Source organism: Aythya marila (genome assembly GCF_965140915.1).
Source record: "Aythya marila genome assembly, chromosome: 18".
NCBI lineage: Eukaryota > Metazoa > Chordata > Aves > Anseriformes > Anatidae > Aythya > Aythya marila.
In genome coordinates, this window is record NC_139059.1 from 3,526,092 (window position 1) to 3,540,454 (window position 14,363).

Here is a 14,363-nt window from a genome sequence, read left to right on the forward strand (position 1 = left end):
CTCCACCTGAGGTGTGGTTAATTTGCACTCCAGACAAATGATTTGCACATAATTGAGCAATGACTGAAAAAAACTCTGAATAATATTCAAAAAGCCAAGACCTCCCATTTAGTAGAGAAAACGTTAGTCCTGTAGTGATGAGAACCACAAATACACCCAGGGTGAACACAGAAGACTTGCAGGAAAATTCTATCTCAAAGAAATCCCCAGTGTGAGCTTTTAATATGTGAGGCATTTTGCATTCATGACCACTTCAAAATATAATTTCATATTAAAATGACACGACAATTGCATAAGCAGACAAAAATGCCTACCTCTTCTAAGCTGTGGAGCGAAGAAGCAGATACTGCTCGAGATGTGAGTGGATGAAATGGCTCCTGACCAACTGCATGCTGATGATTCTGTATTTGTATAAAAGGGTTTTGCTGGGACCTATGGGGCAATGGAGGTATACCATAATGAAAGCCCTGCCCCATTAGGTGATTCTGCTGTAGGTTAGCATAAGTCCACGATCCATCAGGTTGCAGGTATTTCAAGGGAGATGGGGTTATATGTTCAGATGGCATTGAGAAAGGGGGATTGTATATTTGGGGTAAATGTTGCTGAAATGCTGGGTTATTGGGTATTTCAATGTCTCTGTTGTTTTCAGTGAAGTTAGGAAAGTGACCACTGTGATTAGAGTTGCAGGAAGGAGAAGGGAGTGCTGGTGGGCTTCTGGGCTGAACTTGTCTGTATTGCAACAGTCTTGACTGAGGGGGTGGCATTTCAGCTAAGTCCCGACTTTCACTTTGATCACGGTGTGACAGTTCTCTGAGCAAATCCTGGAATCTGTATTGACAGAATAAATGTATCAAGAAAAAGAAAAAAAAGTTTTTCTAAAATCCCACTCTTTTTGCAGTTGAGAAAACTCAAAGCACAAACCACTGGATTTAAATATACTCATCTTTGAGCCTGCTGACCCTAACTTCAAAAGATGTGACTGTGAGCAATCAGAAATTAGGCACAAGAGGATTAACTGGATGAAATACCTACCTGAATCATTTCAAAGTTTTAATAACTCTTGAGATTTCCTTTTCAGTCAGAAGAATCAAGTTTTTGTTATCTCTTAAGAGACAACCAAAGTAAGGATTTCCTGCTTTATTATACAAAACACTTCCCACAGTTAAATCAAATTTTAACCCCTTAAAAGCTAAAAACCAGAACAATCAGGGATTCCCCTCACGTGTACAATACATTTCCAAACTTCTTCAGAAGGAAGGGAGTATACAATTCAGCACTTTACGGAGTCAGATAAGAGAGCATTTAGAGGCTTTACCATGGCTATAACAAACCAGATGGAAAATAAAGCATAGTGGGAGATGACAGTAAACAGAGGCAATTTTAAAATCTGGCCTTTACAATATACATGATTAAAGCTGATGGCCACAAGAACTATTTTTCTGTTTATGTTCAACAGCTTTCTTTCTTGGCCCCTAATGCTCCATCTCAAGAATAAGCATATTTTTAAATTTGCCTTTAAAATAAAAGGCTTTTTAAAAAGGAAGAAAAGTTTGGATTTGACTGGGGAGCAGCGTTGTGGGCAGGGGGGTTGGTTTTTTCAAGCACAGAAATCTGCCTTTTATGACTAATTCAATTTGAAGAATTTACTACTTAATAGGCCTTAACTACACTCAGATACCATCTTTATAAGCACAAGGTTGTTACTCTCCTTCCATTACTTATTCCATAAATACAGCACTGAGATACTCCATAAATGTATTTTTTCACTACAGCTTTACTACCCAATAAACAGAATAAAGCATAACACATAGTAAAAGCATAGCTGTAAGTCAGCCTGCCAACTATTTTAACCTTCATAATAACAGCAGCAAAATGCAATACCTTTTAGTGCCTTGTACTTGGATCACAGTGTTACAGATAGGTGCCCACTGCTCAATTTTATACAAGCTCTGATGACTCAGTAAACAAATACCTTGAATATGTTGCCTCTGTTTCATCTTCTGTATTACTGGCAAGTTTCCAGTTTGCCCTAACTTGCTGCTGTTGATGCAATCCAATTGGTTGCTGAGGAAGATGTGGTAGATGAGGATGGTGATGGTGTTGATATGGAATAGTGCCTTGACTGAGATAGGCATTATGTTCATTCCATTGCTGTAACCTGGCTTGTTGCTGCTGCCTTATTGTTTCCAAAGCTACATTTCCATGCATACGATCTATAAAAATAGTTTTAAAAAAAAATTTATCTAATGTCCCTTTTAAAAAAAAATCTTTATGTCAGAAAAAAAATACTTTTTATACAGTATATTCCAGGGCCTATTATCTACTAACTGCATTGCAGTGTATAACCTGGTTATTTAAATTATACGGAAAATCATATAAACATGAATTTTTCTAATAAAGTGCTGAATATTCAAACATGCCTTAAGCAGCAAATTATGCTCAATGACATTACTTATGGAAACTAACCCAACAATGACCCAATTCAGAGCAATATGCCTGGAAAGGTAAATACCTCCTTCATTTTCACTTCAATGTAGTTATAACTGAACACTGAATTTAAATAAAGAAAAAGTCACCTACCTAAAGTGTCCCCTAAGGGCATTCCTGATGGATTCTCTTCAATGAAGTTGTTCAAGTGGGTTGGCAGAACAGGGTTGTGCTGTGCAATAGGCCTCAAAGGATTACTGACTTCTTGTAACATAGGTGGGGGGTGTTGTTCTGAAATCACAGCATCTACAGCAGGAGAATGTGGTCGGTGGGGAATTGGGTTATTAAAAAAAGATTGGCTGGGGCCTGCCTGGTAAGCAGGGGAAAGCTGCGAAGGTTGTGGAGGCTGTTGATTCAAATGATTATGCTGCTGAACTACCTGGCTTTGCTGGGGTGGCATTTGGTTTTGTTGTTCAGGCAAATGATTTTGCTGTTGACTTAAAAGGTTTTGCTGCTGTTGCAGAGGATATGGCTGCCTTGGTATCTGTGACAGGTGCTGGAAGTGGCGATTGGGAACTGCATACTGTGAGTGGGGTGGGGTGAGATGTAGATTCAGCTGCCTGGGGTTAAGATTATCTTTGCGATGAAATTTAGCATTAGGGTAAGCAACATTGGAACGTGACTCCGGGCTTCTATTCTGAGAATTTGTGTCTAAGTCAACCTAGAAAAAGAGAATGGAAAATTTACCTACAGAATTTCAAGAATTAATAAATTCATTAATTCATTTAACAATAAATAAAGTCTATAAAGCTTCTACAAAATGTGTGCCATTCCTCCCCTGCCCCCCATCATAATATATCACAGAACTACTATTTTCTTTAAGAACAAATATAGTCTTCACTATATACTGGACATATACTCAGGAATAAATTTGTTTTAATTCCTTAACAGTCACTACATGAATTTGAATTCTTCTCCCCTCTTGAAAGAAGGTTAAGTAATTCTACTGTCACTATTCTACTTAGCAAATAATAAAAAATAAAAAAAAGAAAAAAGCATATGAAGAGGTCCAAAAGAGATGAACAGCATCTTATCTCAAAAACAAACAAACAAAACAAACCAGAACAAAACAAAAAACAGAATAGTACCTTGAGAAGAAGGGATATTAAAAGAACAATGCAAACCAACCTGCTTCGATTCTACGGGTTTCTTCTCAGGTGTTCGAATTTTACTGATTTCGGGTCCAACAGTGGTTTCACTTTTACCTAAAAATATGTAAGAAATTTATTAACTAGTTATAATGGAATAATGATATTTTTTGTTTGTTGTTTTTTTCCAGACACAGGAAACTTTACAGTTACTAGTACCATAGAAATGTAATACCCAAATTAATTGTAATTAAAATAAATGTCATTTACCCAAATAATTCTTTTCCTCTAATCTCTGCACTTTGTTCATTAATCATCAATAAGTATTTCTTCCCAACTTAACTACTGCTGTTGTTATTTGAAGTTATCACTGAAGTGCAGAACATAAACACAACTAATATATATCCCTTCCTTCCCCCTTGTTCTGATTACTTCCTCATCCGAATACTACAATATTTGAGTTATTCTATTCGTACTGGCAAAACCCAGGCTATTCCCTCAACTCCGTATATCCTTCAATTCTATTTAAAAGAGAGAAATAAAGAAAAAAAATCCTTTTCCACTATACCCTACTTAAGCTACAAACTTACTCAAAATGAAACCAACTTACAATGGAATTTCAGCAACTCACCATTTCGACTTTGTTCATGTTGCTCCTTGTCTGGATGCTGAAGCTGCTGCTGTTGTCCTATGCTAACTGGTGAATGATGTCCCAGGCCGTAAGGTATAGGAGACCCACGCCCATGTGCCTGTAACAGGTTCATATTATATGCCATAGCTGCTTGATGAGTAATGATTCGAGGGTCAACTGCAAACCTACCCTGATACCCCGTCCATGGTACCTACATAATTTAAAAAAAAAAAAAAAAGATGCAACCTGGTAAGGTACGTTAAAGGAAGTAAGAGAATAAGCACGTTGATAATGACATCAGTAAGAACCAGCTTTCTGTGCATCAGATGACCTGGCACACTAACACAGCTACAGGTACTATTGAAAGGGATAGCAAGAATGTAGGCCTAGCAGCAAGGAGCAAAGAGCAAAGACTTTGGAAGACTATTTTTGGCAAGTGTTCTTGTGCTGAAACCCATTCCGGTTTCAGTGGTGCCAAGATTAGGTGTGCAAAGATTGGTGTACAAATTATATTTTAATAAATTTGACATCTGTTTCTTAATAAATAGAAGTGGGTGAAGCTATAAAAAATAAAGTCCTGTCTCCTAATAGTTGAAGAGAGATTAGGCTACGTGTTAGGGTGAAAACAGAAATGAACCCCCCTAACTTGAGGAATTTCTTATGGTCCTTTTATCACCCAGTTTTGTAAACTTGTAACACAAAATGAGTGGGCATACTATACCTCTGCACCCACAAGACACTTAGTGAAGTTAGCTGGACTACTGGCAGAACCGACTATCCGCATGTTAAGAATTACAGGGCCACTCCAGAGTGTCTACTCTACATGTGATAACGTGCATTGCAGATTGTCTTCCTATTTATTTGAAGTAAAATCCACCTCCTGAAAGCATGTAAAAGAAGTCAGGAATCTTTACAACATTTTAAATTCACTGCAAATTCAATGCAAAGGAAGACAGCTCTGGATCAACTCAGTTCAATCTTGCCCTGTAGGGAATTTATTAAAAGAAGGCAAATATATGAATAAGAGGAGAGTGCTGGGAAAGGAATCGCCAACACTCAGGCTGACAAAGCATCCTTTACTGATGACAGCAGGCAACCTCCTCATGTTTTACACCAGTATGGAAACTGACTTAAACAATGCAAAGAGATCATTTTATCTTCTCTGAACTAAATGCATTTTACTTCGGTCCCTACTTATTTTAAAATGTAACAACTTCCGTGCAATTCTTTTTTTAAATTTCTATTTGCCATCAAAGTATGCACTTTGAACTTTAGCTTTAGGCTGCCGTTGCATCTGTGCAATCTCAAATCACCTCCAATAAATTTATTTTCAAAAGCAGCTGTCTCATTAGTACCTCAGTTTTCCAACTTAATTATTTAAAAGTCCATCCTCAGGGAAAGTGAGCTAACAAAACTTATTCCTAATACATTTCTTCTGGTTGGAAATAAATAAAGATATATTAAGCTTAGGACAATAAAACAAAAATTTCAAGTTATCTTGGCTTGATATTAATATAATGTGAGCAAGCATGACAACAATAAAGCTGCTGGCCTTCTCATTCCATTTAATTTTATCCATCAAATGTAGATTTCTAGTAAGCTAAGAAAAAGGAAAATTACTTGACCTAGAGAAGAAAATCAAATCTATAGCTTCCAGTTGATCCAAAACTTACAAGCAAAACTAGAGTTCCTACAGCAAGTCCCCTGTATGGGAGCCATAACCTATATTTCAGTAGAGGATGCAAGTAATTATTAAAAAAAACTAATGAGGTGTATGCAAATGCTTAGGAATGGCATTAAGCACATATGCATGGCAAGTTCCATCTCCTTCCTACAGACAATACAGATGTTCCTCCACAACATCACTTCTGAAGCTTTTGTTCTTTCCTCCCCATTTTCCACCTAGAACGTGGCTGTAAAGGTTAGAATTAAATCAGAGAGTGCTTCTTTAATTCACATAAGCTTTGCTGGGTTAGTTTTATACATAATGCAAAATTCCATACGAAATGTAACTCAAGAGACCTGATTAGGGATCTTCACTGTGTTCTCATATGCCATAAAGAAAGGGATTGGAAACGAAACAGGTTCACTATGAAGTTCTGGAAGGGGAAAACATCCCAGCATGCTTATTTTTCTTATCACTGCACTTCAGACACCTTGCACTGCAGACATCCAAAGCTGGTGATTTAAACTGTATAAAGCCAATAAAGAAAAACAAGCTCTGTCTAAATCGCCTACGTCTCTACAATGATTAAGAACTGGACTAGGCAATTAATTCACACGCAGGTATCTGAAGTTAGATGAGAGATCCCACTGGTGTGTCTATGCCTGGAGCTGAAAAAAATACACTAAATGGCATTAACATGAAATTGCTTTTAGGCTGCCTGGAGTTATTTGTGGAAACGACATTTTTAAGTCCTCCTTTTCTGGTGGTCCTTGGTAGAATCAGTCATAGAAACAGCTAAGAACAAACAACTGAAGTGAAATATTGGAACAATCAGCAAAATATTCAATAACTGATATTCAATAGTTTGATTTGTTTTACATGCAATAAATGGGGAAGGAATAAAAGGAATGAATTCTTACAGGCAAAGGCACAGACATGACCATGTTTCCTCCATAGACAGCAGGTACATATAGAATACTTGTCCCAGTGTGTGGATCTATCCTTTGAACAGGACTTGGAGATTTCCCCAGGTTGGGGTGAGGTCCCAGAGGAGGAGGGGGAGGAGTATATGCTCGGATAGGATTTCCTATTAGGACAGAAGGATTGGGCTGAACTGAAAAAAGAAAAAAAAGAGAATGAGGTCTATTACTTTCTTTTTTCATCCTAATAGCATCTATCTTTATAAAGCATACTGGCAACATTAACAGGATAGGTCTGATATACTGAGAAAAAGCATTAATCATATATCAAAACCTGTGAACAATTTCAGAAATTTGAAGAGGCAGAAAGTATGAGTTGAGATATAGAAAACAGTTCGCTGGTAACTGCACTGAAGAATGTCCCAAACCAATTAAACATGCTGACAGGAAGAGAAGCCGTTAAACACTGCATCAAACCATCATCCTCCTTTCTTTAACAGGGAAGACAAGCTTTAGATTAATGCTGTTTTAAATTAATAACAAAATTCTTAAGCTGTTGCATGCTATCTCACAAAAAAGTGCGCTCAGTAATATATTGGACTGTCATATATCCAGATAAGTTCAAAATATATCGTATAACACTGCATGCAATAGAATGTCCTAACTCTTAAAGTGCAAATACGCCAGTACAGCATTTTACATCAGGTATGTCAAACAGCTATTTTTTAAACAGTCCAATGTCTATACTGTGATAAAGCTATAAAGTCAATGCACACAATACCTGTAAAGGAACAGCCTTGGAAATACCTAATGTTCACTTAACAGTCTTATAGTCTGTTTCCCAAGAGCACACAAGAGGTAAATGGCTTTCAAACAGAGTAGACCAGATACTCTATTCATGTCAAATTACTATCAACTTGACTGAAGCCAAATCAGTGTGAGCTAGAGAAATTCCTTCAGTAGCAGCAGATACTTACCAATTCCATCGGGTGGGAAATGGTCGTTCTGGTTATGAAGGTGGACTTTGCCCTTAAAAGAGGAAAAATGATAATAGTAATGCTTTGCAGACTTCACATAAAACAAAGCAATGTTTATTATTTCAAGTGAATTTCATAATTGAATCAAATACAAGATAGTTTTAAAGAAATGAGCTGAACATTTTATTCTTATACGTTCAATTGTACAGTTCCATCATCTGACTATGAATTCTCAAACTTGAATACTAAATGCCAATAATTCAATTAACCAGTGAGTCATCACCAATGCCTCTGGGGATGCTCGCTTCCAAGGCCTGTCTTCAGATGCAAGGAGAGTTACCATGAGCTTCTTTGGGTTTCGTTTCTCATTATTTTATCTCCTGCTGTTTCACTTTTTTCAGGAGCAGCACCCAGTGCTAATGTAACCCTCAGCACTCCTCTTCAGTGGCAGCAATTAATGGAAATGTCTATTTTCTTCTCCAGGTTCCAGCTCAAGAACCTTGGAGACTAAGCAGCTGCCACCAGTTTTATGCAGTTGCTCACCCAAGCTCCTTAGAAATCACCTCCCTACCCTGTATCACACCACCTACTTCTAAATCTTTACCCCTTAGTTATTGCACTCCAAAATTGCAATATGGAACCAGAGCACTCCAGGGAATTAATCTATTTTCCCCTGGTGAATTGTACATTAGAAAAGGAGGTTAAGAGAACCGAGTTACCCCTCCTGAGTTCATGAGTTTACAGCATCAACTAAGTAGTTAATATTCATAAAATGTGAGCACAGTCTAATGCCAGTATGTTATTAAGTATTTTGCAGAAGAGGAATATTGTACTTAATTTGGACCTATATAATTTCACAAATTTAAAATAAATGTAAAAAGCCTTTGATGCTGCAAAACTTTTCTTGCCCAGGAGATAGTTTTGGGCAGTTTTCCAGCAGTCTGAGCAAATTAGTCAGGATACCAAGACAGGTTGTTTGACAATGTTGACTCATGCATAAACTAGATTAAAGAACTAGTGTCTGAATCCCCCTTCTCCCTCCCTTGTATAAGAGAATTATTCAAAAATAAATTAATAATTACTTTTCATTACATTACAGTACTTAAATCTGAATCTTGTTCTCTTTACTGAATAGGCAAATTGAAACAAAACTTGGAGAAGCTACATTCCTTAACGATCACTCATGATTAATACAAAGCATTTCTGTATCTGTTTTGTCAGTTAGCATGAAGCTCGATGCACAGAAGCATACCAAATCTCTGTTCTACCTAACATACTTGTAATTTATAGGTGCTTTATATATTTTTAAAAGCAAAATAGTGAATAACAAATTCAAAAGAATTGCTGTCCTGTTAAACAGGAGCCTCAGCATGTAACCATATCAGATTTTCAAATGCAAACGAACTGGGACCATTTTTGTGTTGGAGAAGGGAGGTGCTGGCTTTGCCTTTTCCCCTTTTTTCTTTTAATAGTTCTGATGCCTTAATGACTTTACGATAATTAGTTAAAAACTTAATTGTTATCCGTAACTGTTAAAGGCACCTGGAGGAAAACCACACTCAGGTTTCGGTACCTAACTCCAGGCAGTTAATCCCCCCTTACTCAACGGACAGGAGTAGGGAGCATTCTCCAGAGACTTAACCAGACCTGTGGTCCTCACTGACGATGCATCCTGATTAAGTGCTCAAATCCAGGCCAAAAAGCTGGAACATAGGCAGTGAGCGGGAGTAGGCAGAGCTGTGAAATTCAGAGCCTCATTTTCTGTATGCTGAGTACCCTGCAGGAAGCTCCGCGTTCTGAAAACTTGGTTTCCACATCATCACCTTTTATTAAAGGCTGTGCCTGTCCAATTCTGCTATTCTTTCTGCACTTCCACCATCCCTGGCCAAGCCACACAAATGTGGCCGAAGGCAGATGCTCTCCCAGGCGCTGGGGCCATGCAGCACACTGCCCAGAACTGCCAGCTCCATCCTAGCTGCCTGGCTCTCTGTGACAGGACTGAAACTTGTTTTCTTCTTTAAACAGAAGTTTTTAATAACCTTAATTTATTTTTTTTTAAATCCTTAAAAAATATAAAGAGCAGTTCTGCTGAATATGAATGTGCCATTTTTACAAAACTACGTTTCACTGCCTGTATAAAACAAGATCCGAAATGCACGAATGTCCATAAACTCAGCACAAAACAGTGTGTGATACACTGTTCTCGTTTTTCAGTACAAAATACATCAGCACTAGGATTTTAGCCTTTTAACTTTTTATATTAAATACTGTACTTGGGAGGCCCAAAGCAAGCTAAGCTACCTATCTGCTTTTAAAACTTCAGCAAAGGGAAATGTATCACTTATCACAGCCCCTTTCTGTATACATTTGAGTATTACATGCAGACTTTATGTCTGCTTCTGTACATGCTAGCTGTCAGTTGTGTTTAGAGGAAAGAGATTTCATTATAGTTATATAGATGGTTAAAACACTTCAGTTAAAACTGAAAATACAGTGCTGGCAGTTTCAAAGTGGGCCTTTTGATTTCTATTGCATATGTGTTTAGTTTACTAACAAACTGGAAGAAAAAAAAACAGTCTATTCTTAGGACTCCCACTTTTTTTTTTTTTCTTTTTAAATGCATTATATCTGCATTTTCAAATGCTTCTCTTCTAATTTACGGAATAAAAATGTATCAATACAGTGATTATTTTAAAAAAGTCTTCAAGAGAAGTAAGACAGTAGCATGACTGTTTAAAGACAATTTTTTAATTTATGGTTTTCTCTAAGTGTAGTGTTTTGACACATTGCTAGATGCTTTAGAAATCTGGTGTTTGTTTCTGAAAGTAATGCATCTAGATGAAGAAACCAAACGTTATCGCTTACAAAATCTCTTTTTGGACAGACTGCCAAAGGGAAGGCTTCCTATTTTGTATTGTTAATGTTGGGAGGGGTTGTTTGTTTAGTTTGGTTGTTTATTTTTAAGTGGTAAAAATGTCATTTCAGTTATATAGCCTGCAACAAAAATGCAAAGCTATGGAAAACATTTACATTTCTTCTTTCATGTACAACAGAATTCATCATAGAAGTTGACAACCTGCATTTTACCTGCATCTCTAAACGCAATTTAATTAATTATAACTCAAACAATTTTGAAATAAACTACAAAGAACTATTTAAAATAATTAATTGCTGAGATACCACAAAACAGCTCTAAAAATTCAGTGTTATTTTTTATCATCTTAAGGAAGCAAGGACTGTATTTTCATCACTTCTTCACCTACTTTTATGAAAAGAGATGAGAAAATTATCACTGTGCAGTAACTGCACCTATCTGCTCTCTTGATGCTGGTGAGATTTGGCCTTCTGAAGGACATTGTCACTGAGATAATCTAGGCATCATACTGTATGACTATGTATTTTAAATGAAATCAAAGTTATCTTACATAAGCCCATAAATTGTATGTGTAATTTTTAGATCAAATCTTTTGCAGATCTTATTTTGTTGTTTCCTTCTACTCCCTGGCACTCTTACAGCAACCTGCTGTTTCCTGGGGGTACAATCACCAGAAGCTACTTGGGATAGGGATTGTCTCCAATTCCAAGGTTTCATCTAGCTTCTCTAACCACTGAGGCTAAGACTGATGACTGAAGTTCATCACAGTCTTTGAAACACAGTCAATGAACAGGCCAAAGTGACCCAATGCATATACATGTATATTAGTAAGGGATCAAGGCTTTACCAACCCCAAGTTGCTGCCAAATGAAGTCAAGAGCCCTCACTTGAAACTGCCGAGCATCCCTGCAGAATTTGCATTTATATCTGATTGCACTGATGCCATTTTAAAATAACAGCTTGTCCCATAAACTTTTCACGTCGTTTCTCAATAGGCATTTCTACATCCACTTCCACTTCCTTACAAAGTTCATCATCACTGAAACTTTACCTTTGGTGGCGACTGCTGCTGCTTGGTGGTATTCGCTGAATGTTGGTGCCGAAGAGCTCGGGGAATAAACTCAGGAGCCAGTGGGTTCAACACATAGGTTTTCTTTAACTCCAAAGCTTCCAACTGAGCTTTGATCTGTTCAAATGTGATACCGTGGAGACTTTCATTCTCATGACATAGGGCAATAAACCTTTCCCAAAATTTCCTATGGAAACAATTTTTAGAAACAATAAAAAGGAGTAAGACTCAATGGCTGCCGTTAAAATTAAAATTGATTTTATATAACCAAGTCAATTTTTATCTTTCCTGCATGCTCCTTTTACACACCAGCCATCAATCCTGCAACTTGATCCGTTCATCTGTACCCCAGAACATAATGCAAAGCTCCTTAGTCACTTAATGGACGTACGGGTCTGTCCGTGCAAATCAGATTGCAGCACTGGGTCTATACCACATTTAATATTAACATCGGGGACATATCTTAACTTGGAATTTCTCCCTGAAAGACCAAATATTAGTAAATACTATGCTTCAAATTCTGGAAAGCATCTGATTTACAGAATTTATTAAAGCTCAAAGAGTCACTGGCATGGTACAGGTTTCCAGCCCCAGAAGATTCTATGAATGTAGGCAGATCACTCAGTTCCAGTGTCACAAATACCAGGTTGCTACATACCCTCCTCAGAACTACTCTTGTGAAGCTCTTCAGAGTCTTATAAAGATTAATGTGTCCAAAGTATCTAGAGGGCCTTTGAGGTCCTCTGGTGGAAGACAAATAAAACCATGTTTCTTATTGCATGTCAGATCTTTCTGTAACGTATGGAAGAAATTTCAAGCCAGATGACACATGAGTTTCTCTGTGGTAATTCTATACCCAACTTTTTTCAGGGGGTGAAGGGGTTATTTAAATCATGTAGTAAGAAAAGAATCCTACCTGTCTTCTCCTTTCTCATGACATGGCTTTTTATTGCTTATAAATTCCTTTCATTTTTAACATCTATATGGGGATCTACACAGAAAGTTTAGACTTGCATTGCTCTCCACCCCAGGAACTTTTTGGGAGGAGTTACTTAAAAGATATTTAAATGAGGTCAAAAGATATGACTTAAAAGAAAAAAAATGATGGAAGCATTGAAAAGACAATGATCTAAGAGGTGCGTTGCATTTGACTAACTCCCCTCCTTAATGTCCCAACACAGATTAAAGTTAAAGGACCGAGGGAAAACAATAGTAGATAAATATTTACAATATGTATAATTATATTTAATTGCTCTATTATATAATGATCATAAATAATTACTAACAACCCAATACTGTTTTGTACATTATGAGATGTCAAATAAAAGAGTATGTAACGTATTTCAATTGCACACACAATTTCTACAGAAACTAAGATAGCAACAACAGCGTCCGTCCCAGGATACCCTCACAGAGCCATACATAAAGCAGCAAGAGTCATTTTTACAAGTACCACATCATCCTACGTAGGGGTTTATGTTGTTTGGTTGTTTGTTTTAGTTTGATTTCGGTTTGGTTTAAGTTAAATATTTTGTTCCTCACTGCAGTTCACCCTTTAATAATAAGGTCTGGCCAATAAGCAAGCTTACTTCAATGGTGTCTCCCCAAACCTATAAAATGACAGACTGCTGCATCCTTATTTTAATAGCTGTGTCATACTTTGCTGAGTAGCTGCCTTTTATGGAAAAGGATAGATGTCTTTCTTGAAAGAATATTCTAATTTACTAGCGTATTTAAGAATTCAAAAATAGTTTCCCTAAAAGCCCATCTTCTGTCATGATTTTATATGGCAGGAAATGCTCTTTTAAAATTCAGGGTGCAAGATGGCTCCTTTCCTTAATTTTGCTTTAAGGCAAGTATATCTTGCAACATTTAAAATGAAGATTAAAAGCAAAATGAAATAATTCACTGGGATGCTTTAATGATGGAACTCCCTCTGATTAATCAATTCAGTCACCAAACCCACTGCCAAGTACCACAAATCCACTGGGACCCATACACTTTTGCTTAAAATGCCCCAAGCAGTCTCTACACATGGAACACTTGTACTGGGGTGTAAGAACAGAGAATAAAATACTGCTGTCTCTGTCTTCCAGTGTGCTCTTGAGTTTAAAGGGAGTGTCTGCCAAAACAGCCCTGTCTTGTCTGATTGTAACACACAGAAATGTAATGATTACCCTGGGCATACTTCACAAAGCTCTCTACAACTATCATTACAGAGTCTTGACTCATTTTGACAGGTATTAGAATATTTATAAAATTCAAGTACTCTCTAAACTTTTTTGAGGTCTGTTTTTCCTAACGAAATGTCACTTCTTTCAGACTTCTATACTCCCGTTGTACTAAAAAAGAACCATCTTTCCTGCAGTGTGCCTGAGCCCCTCCAGCACTATTTTCAAAGACTGAATGTTCAATTATTCATTGATACAAGACAATGGTGTATTGAAAGCAAAGCTTGAGATACATCCTAATAAAGCTCCAGTCCCTCTTGTTTCTTAATTATCTTTTTTGTTCTGTAATTCTGAACAGCCTATACATATATAAACAGCTGCTGGTCTTAGAATGGCAAACACAATCCCTAACTGCCAACATTGTCACTTAGGTAACAGGTAACCTGTTATATGTTCTATTTTACTATACTTGTATTTTA

The 14,363-nt window shown here is 37.1% G+C and overlaps 1 protein-coding gene across 3 annotated transcripts in view; it reads right to left on the reverse strand.

Annotated features, from left to right (window-relative positions):
• HELZ (helicase with zinc finger) overlaps positions 1-14,363 on the reverse strand; it is an 83,414-nt gene that overhangs the window by 5,543 nt on the left and 63,508 nt on the right. For all 3 annotated transcript variants that reach the window (XM_082774975.1, XM_082774974.1, XM_082774973.1), the window contains 8 exons: positions 11,696-11,900; positions 7,770-7,821; positions 6,793-6,986; positions 4,207-4,417; positions 3,616-3,692; positions 2,581-3,148; positions 1,973-2,213; positions 315-828 (listed from right to left, as the gene is read on the reverse strand). In XM_082774975.1, coding sequence (XP_082631101.1) covers positions 315-828; positions 1,973-2,213; positions 2,581-3,148; positions 3,616-3,692; positions 4,207-4,417; positions 6,793-6,986; positions 7,770-7,821; positions 11,696-11,900 — 2,062 coding nt within the window. The remainder of the gene's footprint in view (positions 1-314; positions 829-1,972; positions 2,214-2,580; positions 3,149-3,615; positions 3,693-4,206; positions 4,418-6,792; positions 6,987-7,769; positions 7,822-11,695; positions 11,901-14,363) is intronic.